The sequence below is a fragment of the Aphis gossypii genome, chromosome 2 (genome assembly GCF_020184175.1).
Source record: "Aphis gossypii isolate Hap1 chromosome 2, ASM2018417v2, whole genome shotgun sequence".
Lineage (NCBI taxonomy): Eukaryota > Metazoa > Arthropoda > Insecta > Hemiptera > Aphididae > Aphis > Aphis gossypii.
Window position 1 is genome coordinate 1,320,880 of NC_065531.1, and position 21,569 is coordinate 1,342,448.

Consider the following 21,569-nt stretch of genomic DNA (forward strand, 5'->3'; position numbering starts at 1 on the left):
AGCACTTATTATACAATTATATTTTATTCAGTTTTATGCAAAATTATAGCTTGTGGGATATAAAGTACACATTCAATGTATTTATAATTGTTCATAAATGTTCTTAGAGAGTACTAAGTAAAGATTTTTTATTAATGTCATTATTGTCTACATGCATTTGATGTAATTATTTAATTTCACACTTGACTTAATTTTACTTAGTAGGTTAACAACTAACTATAAAATTATAATGTTTTACAAATAGATTGTTTGAAAATTGTAGATACTTTTTTTCATTTAAACAAAATGTCATTCATTCTTAATTTAAATTATAAAAACTCATTTGATATTAATTAATTTATAAATTATAAAGATAATATTTATAACTACATAGATAATATCAAGAGGATGGGGATATGAAATGTGCTATAAAGGTAACTCCATTATTTAGCTATTTACCTGGTTTTCGTGATCCAACTATCTAAAACATATATTATTTCCGTGTTTACCTTTACTTTTACTTGTAATGTTCTAAACAATTACAGTAATTATTACATGGATTTTGATATTATCAGGTTTTTTAACTTCTATGCCATAAATAAAAGTGGAAAATCCTTAGATCATATATCGTATATGATCTAAGGGGAAATCACTCTACTTCTTTCTCTTTACAATTATTTAATTCTATAATAAATTTGGAATAAATTTCATGACTGATAAATGAACTAGCAGTTTTTATTTCATCCAACAGGTAGGTTAGGAAGTTATTGATGCATCTATGATCTAAGCTTTTATACAAAATTAATTTAGAGTTCCTTCTTTGAATTTATGAAATTTTTCCTGTTTACTACAACAGATTTTCACAAACTATTCTTGTAATAAACAATATTATAGAATAGGCAAGTCATAACCATAGAGATCAGTTTTTTATAACTATAAATTATTTACCAAATTATATCTATTAATTACCTAACCCTATAATTATTTTTTTTAATTATTATAATGAATGCATGTTTGTTGTATTGATTACTACCCATTAAAAAAATAATTAAATGTTTGTTGAGATGAAAAGATAAATACAATAATTAATAATTATAAAATAATATTATAATTATCCGCATATTTATAAACACCAAAAATACATTTCAGTACATTTTTCAATTATATTTAATAATAATAATATAGTGTGTAAAATTTTTGTATTTATGAAGAAGCTTAATATTTTAATTTTGTGTAATAAAAATAAAAATATAAAATGCATTCATATAAATCAAAACTGTATGTTTAAACAAATGTTTGAAAAAAAGTTGTTTTAATACAAAATTTAAAAAATATACTTAAACAAAAGCAAAATCAGGTTAACTTAATAAAAAACATAAGCCATGGAAAAATATTTCCTTATTATTTTTGTAAATAAATTATATTTTTACTAGTTACTAAATAAATATAGATAGGATATCAGTTATTCTAAAGCACCAGTTAACAATACACCGTCTTCAGGTTTAGGTTGTCTCTTATATTCTGGTTTTGTTACTAGATACACAACTAATCCACAGTAAAAAATACTCAGTAAGCCCAAAAAGTTGCCAAACATTCCTTCTTTTGGGAAATTTTTATATTCTCTATCCCTAAATTAATAAAAAATTAATAATTAGTAATATAAAATATACATTTTTATCAATTAAATACGCACAAAGCAAAAATTAATTTTTCACTGAATCCAAGGACTGAAGTAGCAACTGCTAGAATAAAATTGAAAATTCCAAAGAAAACGTGATAAGGCATTATAGCTTCCTTATATTGGGCAGCTATTCCAGGATACATGAAGGATACAAATCCACTTATAAACTAAAATATTAATATAACATATAGTGTATACAGACAAAAAAATATAAATATTTAAAAATTGAGTGTTAATATTAATCAAATTCATAATATTTAAAATTAATAAAACTTAACTAACCTGAGAGAGGAACATTGAAATAGTAACAATACCCAACCAACTGTGTAAACTATAAAAATTTGGAATAGGAGGATTACTATAAATATGTGAAGCATAAGAAGCCCAGCCAGCAAGTATTACAAGAACAATTACACAACCATGAATAATTGCATGGTGATTTTTCAAATCTCGTTTTTTACAATTGCGGAATGTTCGATAATGAAGAATAGCTAAAAACAAAAAACGTTTTTAAAAAACAGAATAAATTATATGCATAATTAAAGAGATTTGTATGATTGGCTATCTCCCAATATACGGTCTACCAATGTACCATAGTAAAAATTACTGTATAGTATGCAACTTACCTACATTTTATAAAAAAACTATAAATGATTGATTTTTTTTTACAAACAAAAAAAATGTCTGAATTAACTATTCAGTTCTATACATCACAAATCACACTAAACCATTTAAACTATTTTTATGCTGACAGTAAACTCTCATCTCAACACTGCTTGATTATAATTAGTGACATAAATAGGGTAGATTACCTTTAAATAGCTTTTATTAGTCAATAACAATGACAGACATTGTGAAAGATTAAGTGTGTAAAATTATACAAAATACCTGTGTGAGCATATTATCTATGGTTGTATACAAAACAACGGTAGACTGTATATTGGGAGATAGCTGTAAAATTAATAAATGGACTTTGATAAAATAACCATCCTGTATAGTTAGATCCAGTAGATTTTGTATCAAAACGGATACTAATTAATACATCAATAGTTACACGAGAAAAATTGCAATCAATTAGTTTAGGCTCTATAATAAAAGTAGGTAAGAAATTTTAAAATTATGTTTAATACTCTTTAATAGCAAATTAACAATAATCTTATAGCGTGCCGACGCATAAGTAATTGATTTTTTGGTAATTTCAGTAGTTAATTAAAACTTACAATTTGCAAATAAATAAATAAAACCAATTGTCATCAACAGTGGGTGCCAGTTGAATATGATTTTGGCTTCAGTAAATCCAAATCCTCCTCGGAAGTTGAGAATCCAATAAAATACAGAAAATACAAGTAGTAATCCAACTATCTAAAATAAAAATTTCAATAAAAAAAGTTTTAACTATTAATAACTTCTTTTAAAAAGTACCTACCTGACATATAGTATACAATGACGAATATGCACCAACATGGTTGAAATTTTTGGACTGTACGTTGTTACGATTTTGTTCAGTCATATTATTTAATGTTATTGCTTCCTCAACTCTGTTGCTCTCTAACTCTGGTGCAACTAAAAAAATATTAAGAGTATAGGACCATGTTATTCATATAAATACAAAATATTCATCATTATAACAATATATTTAAACAAATGGGGATATATTTTCATGTTAAAAATACAGATTGGTTATCAACAGCCATTATATTAAAAAAAGAGATTGATTGATTGAGAGGGTATACCTAAATTATAATTCTTAAAACCGAAGAAAATAGACGCCCTTTAAAAATATTTAAGACAAATACCAAAACTATTCAGCAACAGGCAAAGTAAGTCTGTTGCCAAGGAGACATACTTAGTCGTCATAGCCATTTACCAATAAAGAACACTAAACAGCGCATGCTGCATGGCTCACTTTATGATAAGATATTAACTGTGCACACTGTATGATATACAGGACGATTCAAAGAACTGAAATCGGCCAATCTTTCTTGACATTTTAATTGAATTTGTTTTCGTTTTGTATTTTTGTAATAATAACCATTTTCCGTATAATTTAAAACAAAATTGTTCACATGTTCTATGTACAATTGATCCTGTTTTATAGGAATCAATGTGCTAAATGCTAATCAAGTTAACATTGTAACTTCTAAATTTTATTTTAAAAAGCAATAATTATACCAAAAATTGTAACTGTATTTTAAAATGATGATTAATCGATTATATTATTTTCAAGGATTTTTGATTTTTAAATCAAAAATATTCATATTTTAACAATGTCTACAATATGTTTATACTGTATAGATAATTGACCGACTCGCGTAAAGCCATTAAAAGTATCACTCTGTAGATAATATCTTAATATATTAGGAGTTAGTACCCTTAGATGCCATCTAGAGAATAAACATAATATTCATTAGAGTATTGATAGTATTATAGTATTCGTATCAACAAAATTGTATTTATTATTATTAGCGTTATGTGATAAGTACACTAATATACTTACTTTTTATTCGTTTTCTAGGCATTATATTTTATTTTGTTCATACTATTTCGTTTAATTTTATTATAAAAACCGTTATCGGCTTACAGTAAAAGCAGATAAATTATTACGATAAAAAATACCGAATGTCTATTCAAACTTTTGGTGTAGTACTTTATTTAAACTATTTCCTTTTCGAACACGTAGACGTAGGTAATTAATTGATAAATCTTCATATTTATTTTTATTAACATTGTATACAGTACTAAAACGTAAACCAGAGGTACTGTATAGATGAAATTTTTTTATCAGTTTCATTAAACCAATGCTTTTTAAACGGTGATAGTATTATTAATATTATACGTGGTTACGTAGGTAGATACTTATTTCATACGTGCCCGTGATTGTATGGTTTGTACACGATAATATAATATGAGCGCACTAGCGAATAGGCATTAGTTACTTGTAACTCGTAGTTTGTGCTTTTAAGTTTTAAACAGTGAAAACAATCGAAAAACATAGTGTTTCATTTAAATAACAATTTATTATCCGAAAAATAAATAAGATACAGGAGCTTAACCATTTGAAACCTGATGAGTACCGAGTACGTGACGGCAGACATGTAAACAATATTAGACTAGATAGAGAATAGCAGCCACTTGACGTCTTGACCGAACAATTTGTAAGCAATAACTAGCCATATAAATCAATAATTATAATATAATATAAAATATTGCCGGAAACGATATTACAATATTATTTTATAATGATTTGACTTTGTAACATACCTACACATATTTCTATATCACTTAGTGGTATACAGTATGTACAATATATTATACACTATACAGCAATAGTATAGTATTATGATGTTTGTAAATTATTATTATTTATTGTAAAAATATAATACTCATACCCATGTTGAATCTCCAATCTTTAAATACTTAAATGAGTTAAATGCCTAAAACGATAATTAATAAACAAATGCAATATAATAAAGTAGAACCGATCAACTGTTGCATTCTGTTCTTTACACACTGTCAATCGTGATTTATGAATTGTTGAACTAACACAAATATTTCTACATATATATTATTATTAACAATTTATTTGTTGACGCTAAGGTCAAATGAGAAATACTAAATATACTTAGACATATTCACTATTTCACTGAATTCTGAGTGATAAATATTGTTTTTATTAAACATCGATCAGTTAGGTTATACCAGGGGTAGCCAACTCGTGTACATCATTCTAGGGATAACTGGGACAAGTTATGAGTATTTTGAGCAACGCCTGTAACGGTTATAATAACACTATAATATAGTGAGTATCACGGAAATTATTACACGGAAAAAAATGTTGATTATTTCGTAATTAAATTTGGTAATTATTAAATAAGTAGGTAACACAAACAGGTTTTGAGTATCAATTTATTTTATTACTATAATAGCTCATTTTTCCTTATTATTTATTTGTATAATATACTATATTTATTAATTTAAACGTATTAAAAAGGCCTATTACAATTATAAATACAGTCATGTCAAATTGAATATTTTATGGGTACTAGATATGATAACATAATATGCATTTTAATATTGAAAACACAATAACAAAACAATAGTTTATGACTTATGTAATTATGCCTTATGAACAAATATTATTAATATTGTTAATACTAATGACTATACATTATATTATAAAATATTTATTTATCATTTTAAAAACTTTATAGTGAAAATCAAATAATTAAAACTGGATATCATTAGCTATAATATAATCTCATTAATAAATAAAATTATTGAATAACTAATTATTATAATATTATCCCACCCCAAAATTAATTTTAACTACGCTTACGTTCTAAACTAACTCATACAGTTATTGACTACAAGAATCTCAATTTAATTAATTAATTAATATGACTTGATGATTGAGGAAATGTTTTAGTGTAGTATAACTTATTGAAACAAAGTAGACCAAGTAAACAGAAAAAAAGCGTGGTTAAGTGGGTACCTCTGCTGTACAGAAGGTCACTATAAAAAGAAATAGTGGTGAAAAAAAGGAGATTGATGTTTTAATGACCTTAATATCCCCAAATGTAAATTCTTTTATAAATAATAATAGCCAAAATTATGGAAAATCTTGTATTAAATTTTCAACTCTTAGCTACTCATACAAATTTTTTTATAAATTTTAACAACAAAACAATTTGCAAATAATCATGATTTTGACGAATTTTTGTCACTATTTGAACTTAAAACGCTAATAAAAAAATTGTGATTATGTATTCTTATAATTTTTGAATCACTATAAGACGTTACTAATGAGAAACTTTGTTTTAAATTTTCAAGTATTTTGACTTAGTCAAAACATTTTTATCGATATTTATAAAAAAAACTAAACAATTTTCAAATGCCTATAAATAGCATTAAAATAAGCGACATAGTTTGAAAATTAAATCATGTAAAGAAAATGCCAATCTCAATGACTGGTGCATGAAATTTTCAAGTATCTACGACTTATACTTTTTGAATAATAAGTAGGTAATAACAAATATTTAAAATCGTTTGAGGATAAATCGTTATCGTTACGCAATTTCGTAAAAATTTTAAATTCTAACGCACTTAAAATTTTTCCTATAATGATGCTTCGATTTTTCTTTATAACTACTTGAAGGAAAACTTATGGAAAATTTAGTGTTAAATTTTTTAACCTTAGATATAAACACAAACATTTTTATGATTTTTCAACTATAAAATGTCTTGCAAATTTTCGCGATTTTGAGATATTTCGTAAAAATTTGACTTTGTACACTTATAAAAAAAACTGTGAATAACGATTTTTGATTTTTCTTTTTAAGTACAATAAGAACGACTCATTAAAAATTTTGTATTAAATTTTCAAGTTTTTTATCGACACTTCAAAAAAAAAAAAAATATATCAGAAAAATCGAAAGTGTCTGTGGTGTATAAAAAGCTAAAAAAAAATTCAACATTTTTTTGAAAATTTAACCGTACATAAATAACGCTAATATAAACATTTGGTGAACATTTTAAGTATTTACAGTGATTAGTTTTTGAGTTAAAACGTAATAAATCGATTTTTTTTTTAAACTGTTGGAAAATTCTTAGTTTTGATCTTTATAAATTATATTGCACCAAGGATATTCACTTTGCCATCGGAAACTTCCCCCGAAGTTTAAAATAGAATTATTATTTTGATTAGTTATGCTGTACACAGACACAAAAAAAACATACATCGTTGTAGAATCAATACGTTCCAAATGGCAAAGAACTCATCTCCCGAGCGATTAAATTACATACAACCAACTTACTTGTAATCCAAAGAATCTTCTAATGAAACATAATTCAAACTCTTATCATAACTACATTAAATCAATTACAAACTCAAACAAATCTTTATGGAAGGCAACCAAAAACCTTCTTAAGAAAAAAAATATTGTTCCTCCTCTACGCAACCCTGATAACACATAATATGCTATATCAAATATAAATAAAACCAATTTTTTTGCTACGCATCTTGCAAATAACTTTTCTCCGCATCCAGATACAAATATATTAGAACACACTGATCATATAAAACAATCTCTAGTCACGCCTCTCCCTATGGCCTTTCCAACTAAGCTTATATCCCCTTCAGAAATTATTTTCATAATCAATAAACTACTAAAAAATAAATCTCTTGGTCACGATCTCTTCACTAACCAAATAATCAAAAACCTTCCAAAAAAGGCAATAATTCTTCTTACCAACATATACAACTTCATACTACGTCTATCACTCATCCCATCAACCTGGAAACATTCGATTATAATATTAATTCATAAACCTGGCAAACCTCTAAAATAGTAAAATCTTCTTCCTCATAATAATATATACAGATTATAAATATTCATTTAATAAATAAAAAAAAAATAGTTACTATATACCGCATTCCTACATTTTAAAATATTATAATATAACCATGGCTAATTAATTATTTAGCCATGAATATAACTATAAAAGCATTTCTGACAACGATAACGTGATCGTCTGTCAGTTGTTGTTAAATTATTAGGCCTATTAGGGGAATATCGATGCTTTTATCGGAGGAGTTATATAGGTATTAGGTAGTATAGGTACCATTAAGATATAATAATATGTGTCAAATGTGTAGCCTATAATTTGAAACTAAGGAAGGTTCGTACTTCGTCCCTACATACAATTTTGTTATTCGAATTGATATATAGTTGTGGTCCAACACTTGTGGACAAAACATTATAGCAAATACAAATTAAAAGAAATTAAATTCGTGTTTTTTAACGACCAATAATCAGTACGATTTATTAGATAATAAAATAAAATTATTTTAGTAAATGGAAGGTCTATCGCCAAAGCACAATTTTATCGACAATGTAACAAAAGTCTTGCATAACATATTTTTTACCGAAAACATCGATGCGAACAAGATAAAAACGAATAAGAAGTAACGATAAATTTATAATAAGATTATCATTTAATAATATCAGAATCATCAACTTCGGGTGTCTCATTGAATGATATTATATTAATGATCTCAAAGTACAATATTTGACTTAATAGATATTTTAATACGATTCAGAAATATGAATTTTCGACAAACACAAAAAAATATCGACAGACGGCAGATGTTATAGGTATACGAAAAATATTGCAACTTCCGAAACGTATTATGAAGATTGGATCCAAATGAGGAAATAAAAATTTATAAATTATGTACACATGTACAGTTACTTATGGATTGATATACGCTGGATTTTGGCAGTGAGTCGCGTCATACGTGTTGCTGATAAAACCACAAACGACTTACCCAAGATAAAAAGAAATTTACTTTAAAAAAATAAATACGGTTTTTGTGTGGTTGATTGTCTTACCGGAGCGTAACGGACGTTGGTGGAGCCATACCTTTACACCATGAATTATTTTTTACTATGCAAAATGCGAAATTTGAATTATTAAAATGAATGGCATCATGGTGAATACAACAGGTATTTTAACTTATCCCTTAGATCATAGGATATGATCTAAGACCTACGACTGTTTTATATATCTGTGATTAAATATTATATTTATATCTTTATACATCAGTGATAAGTATAGATTTTATGTTTCATCTACACCACAGAATATATATACTAATATTAGTAGCCAAGAACAATTAATAGTAGTAGTATACCTATTATCTGTGTCCTGTGATCTGCAGTCTTGCACCAGCGCCTGTTGGCTGTTAGGACGATTATCAGTGAACTGTACCAGTAAGTTCCTCATTGGTGCAATTATAGTGTGGTGTGGTGGAAAATGTTATTATATTAGTCACGGCCACGGCTATAGATATTAATAGTATCAGTATCTATAGCCGTGATATTAGTATATTCTTATCTATCTCAGTGCGGACTAATAAGATAATAAAAGATAATAGGTTAGTATATTATCTTAGTCCGTGATAATAATTAATAACTAATAAGTAATAATACATTAAAGAGTAGGGACTAGGGTGTTTAAGTTTAGTTAGTAATGTCCCAAGGTTTATAGATAATCTCAAAACCTTGAGGCTTAAGTATTGAGTAATGTCTAATACTCAAATCTATTATCTAATGAGTATACAATAAAAAATAAATTAGCTTCTAGCCAGTCGGAGGTTCGGCCGTTCGGTACATAAGCTATAAATATTTTCAAATAATTTACATTTTAACAAGTGATTTGACATAATTAATATCAATAAAATATTTAAACAATATAATTTGAATAAAAATAAGTTAAAATTAAGTAGAAGACATTAGGTTTAAGTAATAACTAATAAGATTCAAGAGAACTTCATACAACCAATTTGTTCTGTGTAAAAACATTCATATACAGAATTATAATATGGGAAATAGTGATAACTTGTTTTAGGAGTGGGTGAGTTGGTAAATACTATTCGATTTATAACTTTTAGATATAGACTGTCTACACTATTAAAATGTTTCAAAAAGACACATTTGTACTACTTAACCCGATTTTTTTTTTATATACTTATTAGAGAGATAATATTTAAGTAGTTTAGATTATGATATTAAGAAAGTGTAAAATAAATAATTAGTAATAAACATCTAACAAGCTTCACATCATGCATTTATTTATAAAAATAAAATAAGGTAGTTGACATCATAGACATAATATAGATATAATATACCTAAAGATCTATATTATGTATTTTTGTCTATGATTGTCATACAGTTATTGTCAAGTTCTGTAGTTTCAGTTAAAATAATTGAAATTAATGTTGTGTAGATATTTGTTGATAACCTCAAATAAATTCTTATTAAATGTAAATGTAAATGTTAATATAAATTATGTTTAACATTTAGCTACATTACTGTGTGTTTAACAAAAAGGTGAAAACATTTTAATTTTTTTTGTTATTGGGTTGTTGGGTATCATGTTTTTATTTTAGTTTTTATATAATACTGAATACTATTACATTAGTGAGTCATTGCTAAATGACATTTCAATTTTATCTACTTACTCATTTATATTTTATATAAAATTATCTTACATTAAATATACATAAAATTTTAATTAAATGGACATAAAAATAAATTCACTATTTGTTTCATGCACAATTTATTACTATTTAAAATAGCTACAATCCTAATATATATATATTTTTAAATGTAGAAATAGTTGAAATCATATTTTCTGGCTCAATATAAATGAACTTTATTATGTAATATTGTATACATTTATTTTACCATTCATTTTTAAATTCATAATTTAATGACATTTTTATTATTTAGATTCAAAACTGTAAGCACATATCAATATATCATAAAATGGCTGCGAATTTAAATCCATGTATATCACTTCCAATTAATTTGGGTGAGAATGATTTTCAAGATCTTGTACAGAAGGTTAAAGATTGGACCATCATGCACGGTTGTTATAATTTTTGTAAATTTTTACAAACATGTTATTAATTAACACACATTTTTAGGAGGTGGTATGAGATCGAAAACACAATTCTCATATGATTCTTTAACTGTGGTACCATTTACACTTTTTCCATCAGTTTTTCCACGATCTGAATTCCAAAAAGCAGTTGCAATACAACCAGCGTTGAATGAGCTTACCCACCGAGTATCAAATGATCATGAATTTTTATACTCATGTCTAGAAAAGTATTTCAATTTTTTATTGGTCATTAAATAGTTGGTAAAAAAATTTATTTTGTTTTTAGAACAATAGAAGTTGATGAATTTACATGTAATTTATTTAAAGTATATGAAACTGTGAGGAATGAAGGTTTTACACAGGTAAGTTTATGATTTCTGTAAAGCATGTCTTACATTTTTCACTTTTTATTTAATAGATTTATCTATATTTTTACATTCAACAAGCATTTTGAATTGTATGTAAGACAAAGTCCAAATCTAACAAGACTGTTCCATAAACATGCACTTGGGTGGGACAGGATGTGCACGTGCACATTGCTCATGCACATGCATATTACATGTCTCTATGTGGCTACTGCTAGAAGTTTTATACCTACTTTTATCAATGTTATAGATAATAATACATATTATAAATATGGAAAGACTTCCTCTCCAGGGTAAAGGGGGTAAGCAAATGGTAAGACATCTTTTGCAAATAATTATTGAAAATCTCTGTGGACTGGTCTTGAATTTATTAATACATTTAATAAAAATGTTTTAAATTATAATAATATAATATTTAAATAACTGTCTAATAATTTAGATATTATGTGATTCATATTTAAATACATTTAGTATATGCTTATGACACTAATGGCTTCAGTTAAAGGTTCTAAGAAAAAATTACTAATAAAAAAAAAATGTTATGTAATTATACTTAAAATTCAAATAATTTTAATAGGAAAATCCATTATTCATGTAGTTTTAATAATTGCATAATTATAAAAGTCTAAAATTCATTATACTTAATCATTTGCGTTTTTTTTTTTTTGAGATGCTAAAAAAATTATAACATTTCACTTTATTGGGGATATACATATATGCTTATCACGTATGATTTTTCAAGCGCTTGAGCCTGGGAATATTGCGCTCAGACTTCATGCAGGAAAAGGAAGCAAGCGATGATCGCATCAAACAAGTTGAAATGAACACAATTGCTAGCGGATTTGGTTGGCTTGGTATCATTTCCGGGGACATTCACAGGTCAGGATTAAACACACCTAACTTTCTATATATCTGGACCCAAATCTTTTTTGTTGCTGTATACACATCAGACCTTTGTCTTTATCGAGTATCAGATACTGATTGGCTTATGCTCTTTACTATTTAAATAATTTTTATGTGTTCTGACAATATATAGTGATAAACATAAATTATTTAAAATGTATATTCTTCATATTAAATCAATCATTATATAATCACCTATATCTATAAATACTTTTATAACTATACTGTGGGATGTAACCTGTTTGTGCATATTTTTACAATTTATCTGTAAATTGATAGACTGTTAGTGCACTAGTATTAAAAAATCAACAACCTATTTGTACACAATTTATTTTGTTATTTAATTTTTTCATATTTATAAAAATAAAGAAGTTAAAAAATCTGATGCTAAATATAACTTTTCATTTGAATGTGAATTGCAGCATTATTTTAATATTAAAATATAAAAAAAATATTTATACATACATAAAATTATATAGTTTAATATAATATGTTTTAAATACTGAAAATGTCATATAATTTTACAACTAAGTAGGTAGAAATTGATATCTAATCTATTTCAAATATTTCATATTAAATGACGTGTCCTGAAAAATTTAGATTTTTGTTATTGTTTTAGAATATACTAAATTTTTTTTTTCTTAGTATAAATTTGTTTATAGGATGGAGAAATTCAATACTCAATAATTGTTTTTTTTTTTTAATTTTATTTAATATTGTTTACTTTATAAGGTAAAACTAATAGGTAAAACATAATTTATGAATAATTTTTATGCCTTGTGTAGGTAGGCAAAACATTAGCAAATCACAAATGTATATAAATACATAAATGTCAAATTATTTAGTAGGTAATATTTAAATTTTGTATTTAAAATCATATTTTAAATTATTAAGAATTTACTTTAAAAAAGTAATTGTATAATTTATATATTATAAATGTAATGACATTTTTCAATTATATATTTATATAATATATTATTTAAAAGTAAAAATTGATTAAAAATGTTTTTGCAATCAGGTTGTAAGATTATGCACCAGCTTGTCACAGCCCTTTTTAAAATTTGCGCACTACTGGTAATGTTTTGGGAGTATATGCGCAGACAGGATGCACTCATAAAAATTATATATTTTATATTTTATAATATTTAATCTTCAAATGCATCATATAATCATATGCTTGGCTTTATAGTACCATTTAGCTTCTATAGCTTGATCTATCAATTATCAATTTGTACTTCAGGTGAATTTAATATTATTCAATCTAAATTTTTACTGTTTTGTATTTGTTAAAATGAAACAGATGTAATTAGTATAAATTAGTATGAAATTTCTTTAAGAATTATGTTTTTAAATTTAAATAAGTGTCAATCATTTTTATTATTTTTTTGTTTTTTATAAAAATTTAAGTATTGAACCATTTTAAGCAAATATAAAGCAGAATAGCAATTAATTTAATTGAATATTATATACACCATTAGATGATAAAATAATCTAACTTAATCTAATCTTGAAACATCATAAAAATGTATATTTATTCATTTTTAAATCTGTTTATTTATTATTGCAAATAATAAGTATAAATTAAAATCAATTTGGTATAAAAATATCAGTAGTAATGAAATACCTGAAAATATTAAAATTTAAAATCTATCTATTAATGTTATCTTACTCTTAAATAACTAGTATGATAACTTGATAATTAAGTTTTGCTGTTATTTAATTATTTATTTATAGTATATTATCATAGTTAATCTACTGTTTTTTTTTTTTTTATAGAGAAGTATGTACATACAATTGTATGTTATATTAACAATCATAAACTAAACATCTAGTGTTATTAATTATTATTACATAATATTATATAATATAATATATAATATATATATATCATAACAATTATTTTTCTGGAGAATTTGTTTACAACTTTACAATTTATACATAACGATTTAACAAAATAAACATGTACCTATAATAATATATACGTATTTGCACTTTATAGGGTAATAATTAGTTAGATAGTGATAATTCAAAATAGAAATAAAATCTAAATAGGATGCTTTTATAGTATGTGATCTACCCAAAATAAGATTGTTCAGAAATTTAATTTTAACAATTATTATGGATATATACATTATATACCAATATTTTCTATCTCAGTGAAGACTTATTCACAATTTTGATACATGTATCACTACAATATCAATTTTAAATATTGAAATATATGAAATAATTTCTGTATTTAAAAGTATGTAAAATTTTATTATTATCAGGTATATCACTTGTGAATTAATATAAAAAAACTGAAGGTCTGTCTGTTGGCTTATATTTCTAAAGCTATTTTATTATATATTTATAAATTTATTATGCTTTAAGTAATAAGGTAGGTTGAAATAACTCTACAAAAATAAATCACATATATTACAAAATTATGCTATTTAAAATTTAATATAAATCACTATCTGCTATTATTTTTCAAGCTAATACCAGTGTACCCGAGAGCTATGTGAGTTGGTTCATGGTATAAAATAGATTTAAATTGATATAAATATTTTGAAAGTTTAATTGTGTATAATAATAATAATAATAATAATAATAACTTTGTATGTTGTTGCAAAAAATTTCATGCCTCGTAAATCTAAAATACTATATTTTGAATTGTAACATAACATAACACTTTACTAATTATATTGTGCATTAATACATTGCTTGTTTTTGTATAACTGAAAAAGTAAAAATTTTAGTATATATTGATTTCTTTATTTTGTTAAAATTCAAAAATGAATAACCATAGATACTAGAATGTTCATAAAATTTTTATGTTTGCACATAGTATAATTATTCGCTGGGTCAAAATTATTGAAAATTTAATAAAGATCTAATAAAGAATAATTGTTTTTATTTATTGTGTATAAAAATATAAAAATACATGGGCACATTTTTTTTTTTATATGCATTTTGTTCAGATTTAGATAAAATTACTTATTCAAACAATGAATCTTTATTCATATTAATTATTTTATCAAAATTTAAAAATATTATTCTTGGTTACTTAAAACTTTTACGTATATAAAAAATTTTACAAAATGAAATGAAATGTTCAAATATGTAGATTCATTTTGAAGATATTAACTATCTATTAATAGCATGATGCATGAAGCTATCACACTGTCTTACAGTAAGATTGTATTAACAACTAACGTAATATAATCTAGTATACTTATATTTATATAGTTACCTATATAATATTATAATTCATAACAATTAAATATTAATAATATAATAAATGCAATGTTTTTGGCAAAAATTTAATCAATTTACCCTAATACTTTTAATAAAATAAATCACTTATATAGTTTAATAGCAATTTCAAAAAAATATATCATGAAATGTTCTTAGTGATACCTATGTAGACTGACAGACTGATTCCTGCCCATATTAATTTTTTGTGTATAATATATACATATTCATCTTTGAATTCAAATTTAACACATCTATTACAGTGATCCACTCGAAAACCTATCAAACAGCAGAGTGGTACTCAGTTGCCCATCTTTTTTTCTTGCTGTTTTAAATTGACTGAATCTCTTCGGACATTAAGGCCCAAATGCAGCAGCATTATCTGCATTGTTGTATTTATCTCGCTACTCGAAATTGTTTTCTGTCGTATCCTCTATAGAAAGAATAAGGATGGAGTTGCTGAAAAGTAACAATTTTGATACCTTTATAGATATAAACCCAACAATAGTCTATACTCTATACTCTATAGTATGTGTTAGACGTATGATTTAAATCAGAATTACCTGTAATCTACAGACTTTATAAAATTATGTCATATTTTCCTTACTTATAATAAGTACTCAAGTATCATTATACAACTTAAATGTAAATTCTTAATTATACTTACATTCTTTAAACTTATGATTACTCCTGGCACTTATTTATAACAGCTAATTCTTGTTTAAAACGTTTCTTTGTTTTTTTTTCACAGTTCCTATTGACCTTTTATTTTATTTACCTACTGATTCCCTTTAAAAAGCGTAGATTTAATATTATTAGTTTTAAAATACTTTGTGGTCATTTCAAATTTTCTGGTACCTAACACTTAACAGCTTAAATGTATTTCACAATTAGATCTTTGAAAAATTTATCTAATCAATTCAAGACCCATTTTAACCTTTTATTAAAGTAGGAGTAATTATTGCTTTTTTTATTTTACATGTTCTTAAAGTTTAAATTATACCCATCGATTACTTCAATGTCTTTCAAATATTTGTTACATTTTATATTCCCAACGATAAAGTTTAAACAGTAGTTTTAAAATGTTTGAAAGAATTGGTGACAAAATTTCACTTCTGATATATAGTCATCATCTCTATTGCTGTAGTATCCGTATTTTTGGTTCAAATATTATAAAAATTTTTTTTTTTCTGTAAAAAGATATCATAATAAAGTCCTCGCTGCAGCATATACACTTAATATTATATTATTTACAATATTTTAGTATGACAATATATCGGTATTGATGCTGTTTTTGACTATTTAATCTATGTAATTATATTCCCTAATACCTACTTACATACACTCGTACGAGTCGTATGTAGTTTATTCACTTACACAAATGGTTACTTACTCATAAAGACCCTCAGTGGGATTTTTTTTTAAAATGCTTGTTGGATGGATATTGGTAAAAAAACCATCATAATTTGTATAAATCTTATTTGCACGGGGTTTTGATGACTCTTCTGTAGAAAGATACACTTTGTGTACTTTGTGTTGATGTGTGGTGCTTTACAGTCGCGGTGTCTGGGATTATTGAGATCCGACTACTTGTTGGACGTTTGCAATTCTACCTCCGTGAAACAAGTGGAAATGAACACGATCGCTTCGAGCTTTGGCGGTTTGACATCTTCAGCCCCAACTCACAGGTACATAACAATTACCGGCAGTTGCAGCTGCAAAAAATATCGTCAGGTCTATATTGACTTAAAACGGGCCCATAACAATATAATATTCTGCATCTTTACCGGCTATATGTATTATATGTTTTTATACCTTTAAGTTATTAGTATAGATAATGATTATAATTTTAAATTTATAATGCATTATATTTTTATATTTATTGACTACACATATGTTGTAATAATATATGTGTAGATATATTATAAGTACACGCATCTATTCAAAATATTAAAATAATATATTATTTGAATATTAACGTCGCCTAGATACTTTTTTCATTCTTTCTTCTAAGCCGTGAAATTGTAAACTTGATCGAAGACAGAGGTCTAATGTCAGATCGATAATTATCTATATCACAAACAACATTTTAATAATACAGTATAAGTAATTCATACATTACAGAATACTATGTAATCTACAAATGTGAAAATTATTTTTTTTTATAGGTTTGTATTTCAACAGTTGGGAATGTTGGATAAATTAAACATGGTAAGCATTAATTTATTAAACTTGTGCGAATGTATTCAATTCCGTCCATCATCTGCGTTTATAATACAATTAAATAACATCACTCCTATCTATACTTATTTTTTTATGTTTTCGATTTTTTAGTTACCCGAGAATAAAGCATTGCAAGGTCTGACTACGGGGATAATTAAAGCTTGGGAACTATTCGACGAAAAAGAGTAAGTAAATTGTTAGGTTTAATTTATCTAAAAATCAATATATTTTGAGCTTGGTTTTAATTGATTTAAATTTTTTTACACAAATTGGACAGGTGACAAAAAATAACAATAATAACATAATTATTATATATATTTTTTAAATGTTTCAGTTCAGTTATATTAGTGATCATTGAAAATCAGCCGATGAACATCTGTGACCAACGTTTTCACCAATTTGAAATTGCTCGTCAAAAACCAGAAGTCAAAGTCATTGTCAAGACGCTGACCCAAATGTCCAATGAAGCGAAGCTATCTGATTCCAAAGACCTATTAGTGTAATTTGATAAAAAATTATATGAACCTGTTAATTAAAAATGTCCTTGGGTTAATATATAATAATAATAAATATTTTATTTTTAGCCAAGGGAAAAAAGTTGCCGTCGTTTACTACAGGGCTGGTTATTCGCCTAATCATTATTTTGGCGAAGCCGAATGGTCAGCACGCTTGATGATTGAACGTTCGACCGCTATCAAATGCCCAAATATTCAATATCATTTGGCGGGAACTAAAAAAGTACGTTAATAAAATGTGATTCTGAAAAAAAAATCTTTTTACAAAAGGTTGTAGTCATAAAATCTAGAATTATAGAATGATTTAAATAATAACAAACACTCACAAATTTGGTTGCTATTATTTTTATGTAAATAAAATAATAATAGAATTATGTGTCAAACACTGCCATAAGTTGTAAGCACTTAATGACATTTTAAATAATATTGTATCATGTATATTGTTTATTTCAGGTACAACAAGCTTTGGCAACCCCGGGAACTCTAGAACGTTTTGTTAAAGACCCCCAAAAAGTTGTTGAAATCCGGAAAGTGTTCACGGGATTGTATTCCCTCGATTTGGTGAGTGACGATTGTTGTCTGTAGGACACTTCAAATAAGTGAATACATTATTTTTATTCCATATTTTTAGGATGAAAATGGAGATAAAGCCGTCAAAATGGCTTTAGATGCACCAGATCGGTTTGTATTGAAACCTCAAAGAGAAGGCGGAGGCAATAATTTGTATGGAGAAGATATCAGAAAAGTAAAAATATTATATTATAATTAATAAATACTTAAGTACTTGCATTATGTATACATTATGTGTATAATTTATAGAAACTCATGAGCTGCATGAAAAATAAAGAACGATCAGCTTGGATTCTGATGGATAAAATAAATCCTCCTGTTCAACAAAATTACCTAATAAGACCTAATCAGGATTATGAGAAAAACTCTGCTTTGTGCGAAGTTGTATCCGAGATGGGTATCTTTGGTATTATATTATGGTATGTAGTTTTTTTTTATATATTATGTATAATTAAGTATATATGATGTACTCATTATATGAAGAAAGGGGGTTATTAGTTTTAAGCTGTATAGCTGTTTTAAAAGTAAAATATATTTTAACATATATTACAATATTACACTACAAGTAGGTATGATTAATTAAGTTTTTATATAAAAAAAAAGAAAATTAACCTGTATTAAATAAATACTACCTATACAAAGATTATAGATAAAATAATTTTACTATTATTGTGAAGAAATAAGGTTTAAATCAAATATATTCATTAAAAGTTAAAACAGACACTTTGTTTATTTTATTAAAACAAAATAATAACTGAAACAATTAACAAATTTTAAATTTGAATTTAGACTATAGATTCATACAATATGTAAGTATCTAGTGATAAAAAATAATAAGTATCAATCAATAAAACACTAAATAAAATTTAAAACAAAGTATAAGTGTATTATACAATAACTTCTTTATTATTAATACAGCTATTACTAAAAAATAAAAATCTAATTATAATATTGAATTTTAGTTATAATTGTAATAATTTTATATCTTTAGTCTTTGTAATATAAGTTTTACTAAATTCCAAGTATTAGGGAAAAGGGATTTTAGCTAATATACTACTCTGGTTCTGGTTGTACGTTTTTATTTTTATTTGAATAAAATGTTTCAGTGACGGTGATGAAATATTGATAAATAAACAAGTGGGACACATGATGCGTACAAAACTGACATCATGCAATGAGGGCGGTGTTCACGCTGGTGACGGTGTTTTGGACAGCCCATTCCTCATTGATGATTAACTAAACAAAAGTTTGAAGTTATGGGAGAATGGGAACTAACAAAATTAAAAATCTTATTACTGTTATATTTTTATTATTATATGCTTATTTTGTACAAATGTTACCAAATATTAATATCTTTGTGAAATATTAAACTTAAATATTTATTGATTTTACAATAAACTAAATAATTATAATGTTTATAGTGTACATGCAATTAAAACACACTATTGTATTAGCCAAAACAACAAATCAAGGCATGATATCAATATTTTATGTTAATGGTTTTAATATAAAAAAAATAATTTTATTTCTAAATTTATTTTCATTATTATGATAAATACGAATGTAATTACTATTTATTTTCTATATGTGAACCAGCATAACCAATCTTGTAATGTTAGCTTTAATATTAAAACAAATTTATTTAGTATTAAACTTAACATTAAGAACATTGCTTATACATTTTAATGTCACAATAGAAAAGAGGGGGTCTAAGAGTTTCAAGTGATAAATAGATAATAATTTGGTGGGCTTATTCGCACATTAGTAGCCCTCTACATTACAGTAATCAAGAATTGAAGTCAATGTAATGCTTTTTCCAGATAGTTGTATCCTAATCTGGGCATTCTAAATTTTCCTAACAATTTCAGAAGGATAGAAAATTTTAAAAAGTTTGAGTCTAGATAGTCAGTTACTGAATATTATGTCGTTGTTAGAATTGAATTGTAGAAATAGACCTTTAAAAATAGATAAAACAACTGCTGTGTAAATGGAATATTTGTTTAAAAATTCCAATGGTTTAAATTTTTAGCCATCCTCACAAATGACAGTTATCCAAACATAGCTTTGAGCAGTAGGCACATCCATGTCTATATAATTTAGTTGAATGATTGAGAGATTTAATTTTGTAGAATTCTTTAATAGTTTAATAGTTAGGGTTCTTAGATATATTTAAGAACCGAGAAAAGAATCAAGATCAATGTTTTTGGTAGTGTGGTATAATAGATATAAAATGATTTCTGTCTAAATTATATTTTATAGTCTATATTTTTTTTATACATGTCAGGTCTTGTAGAAATCTTGTTATTATTACTTTTTTTTAGATGTATGTTTTACCTATATATATATAGTTAAGGAGAGAAAACTTGCAAATTGTAATGATTAAAACGCTCTTGATAGAACTGGAGAAGAATACATAACAGAGATTTGAAATCAATTTTTGTGAATAAATTTCCGTATTTTAGATAAGGTTATTAGTTAGTGGAAAATATGGAGACATCATACTTCAATTTTCAGAGATGATAAAAGCTTAACCAATTTTCAAAAAGGTGCGAGATTAAACATTCCAAAGGATTGGCACTAATGATCAGTTTTGACCATATTGACTCTGAGGGATAAAGTCCTTTTAAAACTTAGTTTTCTTGGTTAAAT

General features: G+C 25.4%; 2 protein-coding genes across 13 annotated transcripts; one reads left to right on the forward strand and one right to left on the reverse strand.

Moving 5' to 3' along the window:
- Nucleotides 1-1,064: 1,064 nt before the first annotated feature.
- Nucleotides 1,065-9,520, reverse strand: LOC114131645 (plasma membrane ascorbate-dependent reductase CYBRD1-like). Of its 5 annotated transcripts, none has more exons than XM_027996914.2 (6): nucleotides 9,354-9,520; nucleotides 3,087-3,223; nucleotides 2,881-3,022; nucleotides 1,943-2,151; nucleotides 1,673-1,827; nucleotides 1,065-1,607 (listed from the first exon to the last, which is right to left on the reverse strand). In XM_027996914.2, the coding sequence occupies exons 2-6, from the start codon at nucleotides 3,168-3,170 to the stop codon at nucleotides 1,442-1,444; spliced, it is 756 nt and encodes a 251-aa protein (XP_027852715.1). In that variant the 5' UTR covers nucleotides 3,171-3,223; nucleotides 9,354-9,520; the 3' UTR covers nucleotides 1,065-1,441. The 5 variants fall into 5 exon arrangements, with proteins under 5 accessions (XP_027852715.1, XP_027852714.1, XP_027852713.1 ...); XM_027996913.2 differs by lacking the exon at nucleotides 9,354-9,520 and adding an exon at nucleotides 5,050-5,286; XM_027996912.2 differs by lacking the exon at nucleotides 9,354-9,520 and adding an exon at nucleotides 4,158-4,363.
- LOC114131644 (glutathione synthetase-like) lies at nucleotides 4,538-20,336 on the forward strand. Of its 8 annotated transcripts, none has more exons than XM_027996907.2 (13): nucleotides 4,538-4,815; nucleotides 10,954-11,092; nucleotides 11,151-11,334; nucleotides 11,394-11,469; nucleotides 12,215-12,351; nucleotides 17,781-17,823; nucleotides 17,947-18,020; nucleotides 18,170-18,334; nucleotides 18,420-18,573; nucleotides 18,804-18,911; nucleotides 18,982-19,095; nucleotides 19,170-19,339; nucleotides 20,027-20,336. In XM_027996907.2, exons 2-13 carry the CDS (start codon nucleotides 10,990-10,992, stop codon nucleotides 20,154-20,156), a joined length of 1,458 nt encoding a protein of 485 aa, XP_027852708.1. In that variant the 5' UTR covers nucleotides 4,538-4,815; nucleotides 10,954-10,989; the 3' UTR covers nucleotides 20,157-20,336. The 8 variants fall into 8 exon arrangements, with proteins under 8 accessions (XP_027852708.1, XP_027852711.1, XP_027852710.1 ...); XM_027996910.2 differs by lacking the exon at nucleotides 4,538-4,815 and adding an exon at nucleotides 9,661-9,828; XM_027996909.2 differs by lacking the exon at nucleotides 4,538-4,815 and adding an exon at nucleotides 9,844-10,083.
- Nucleotides 20,337-21,569: the final 1,233 nt, after the last annotated feature.

What these genes read in the sequence shown, in the direction of transcription:
- LOC114131645 (XM_050201501.1), bottom strand. Translation starts at nt 3,523, where the DNA reads ATGGCTATGACGACTAAGTATGTCTCCTTGGCAACAGACTTACTTTGC. An exon ending in CATTGTATACTATATGTCAG is followed by an intron (nt 3,023 to 3,086) that starts GTAGGTACTTTT and finishes TTTTTATTTTAG; the next exon opens with ATAGTTGGATTACTACTTGT. An exon ending in GAAAAATTAATTTTTGCTTT is followed by an intron (nt 1,608 to 1,672) that starts GTGCGTATTTAA and finishes TTATTAATTTAG; the next exon opens with GGATAGAGAATATAAAAATT.
- LOC114131644 (XM_050201497.1), top strand. Translation starts at nt 10,437, where the DNA reads ATGTTGTGTAGATATTTGTTGATAACCTCAAATAAATTCTTATTAAAT. An exon ending in GAACTATTCGACGAAAAAGA is followed by an intron (nt 18,021 to 18,169) that starts GTAAGTAAATTG and finishes TAAATGTTTCAG; the next exon opens with TTCAGTTATATTAGTGATCA. An exon ending in GATTGTATTCCCTCGATTTG is followed by an intron (nt 18,912 to 18,981) that starts GTGAGTGACGAT and finishes CCATATTTTTAG; the next exon opens with GATGAAAATGGAGATAAAGC.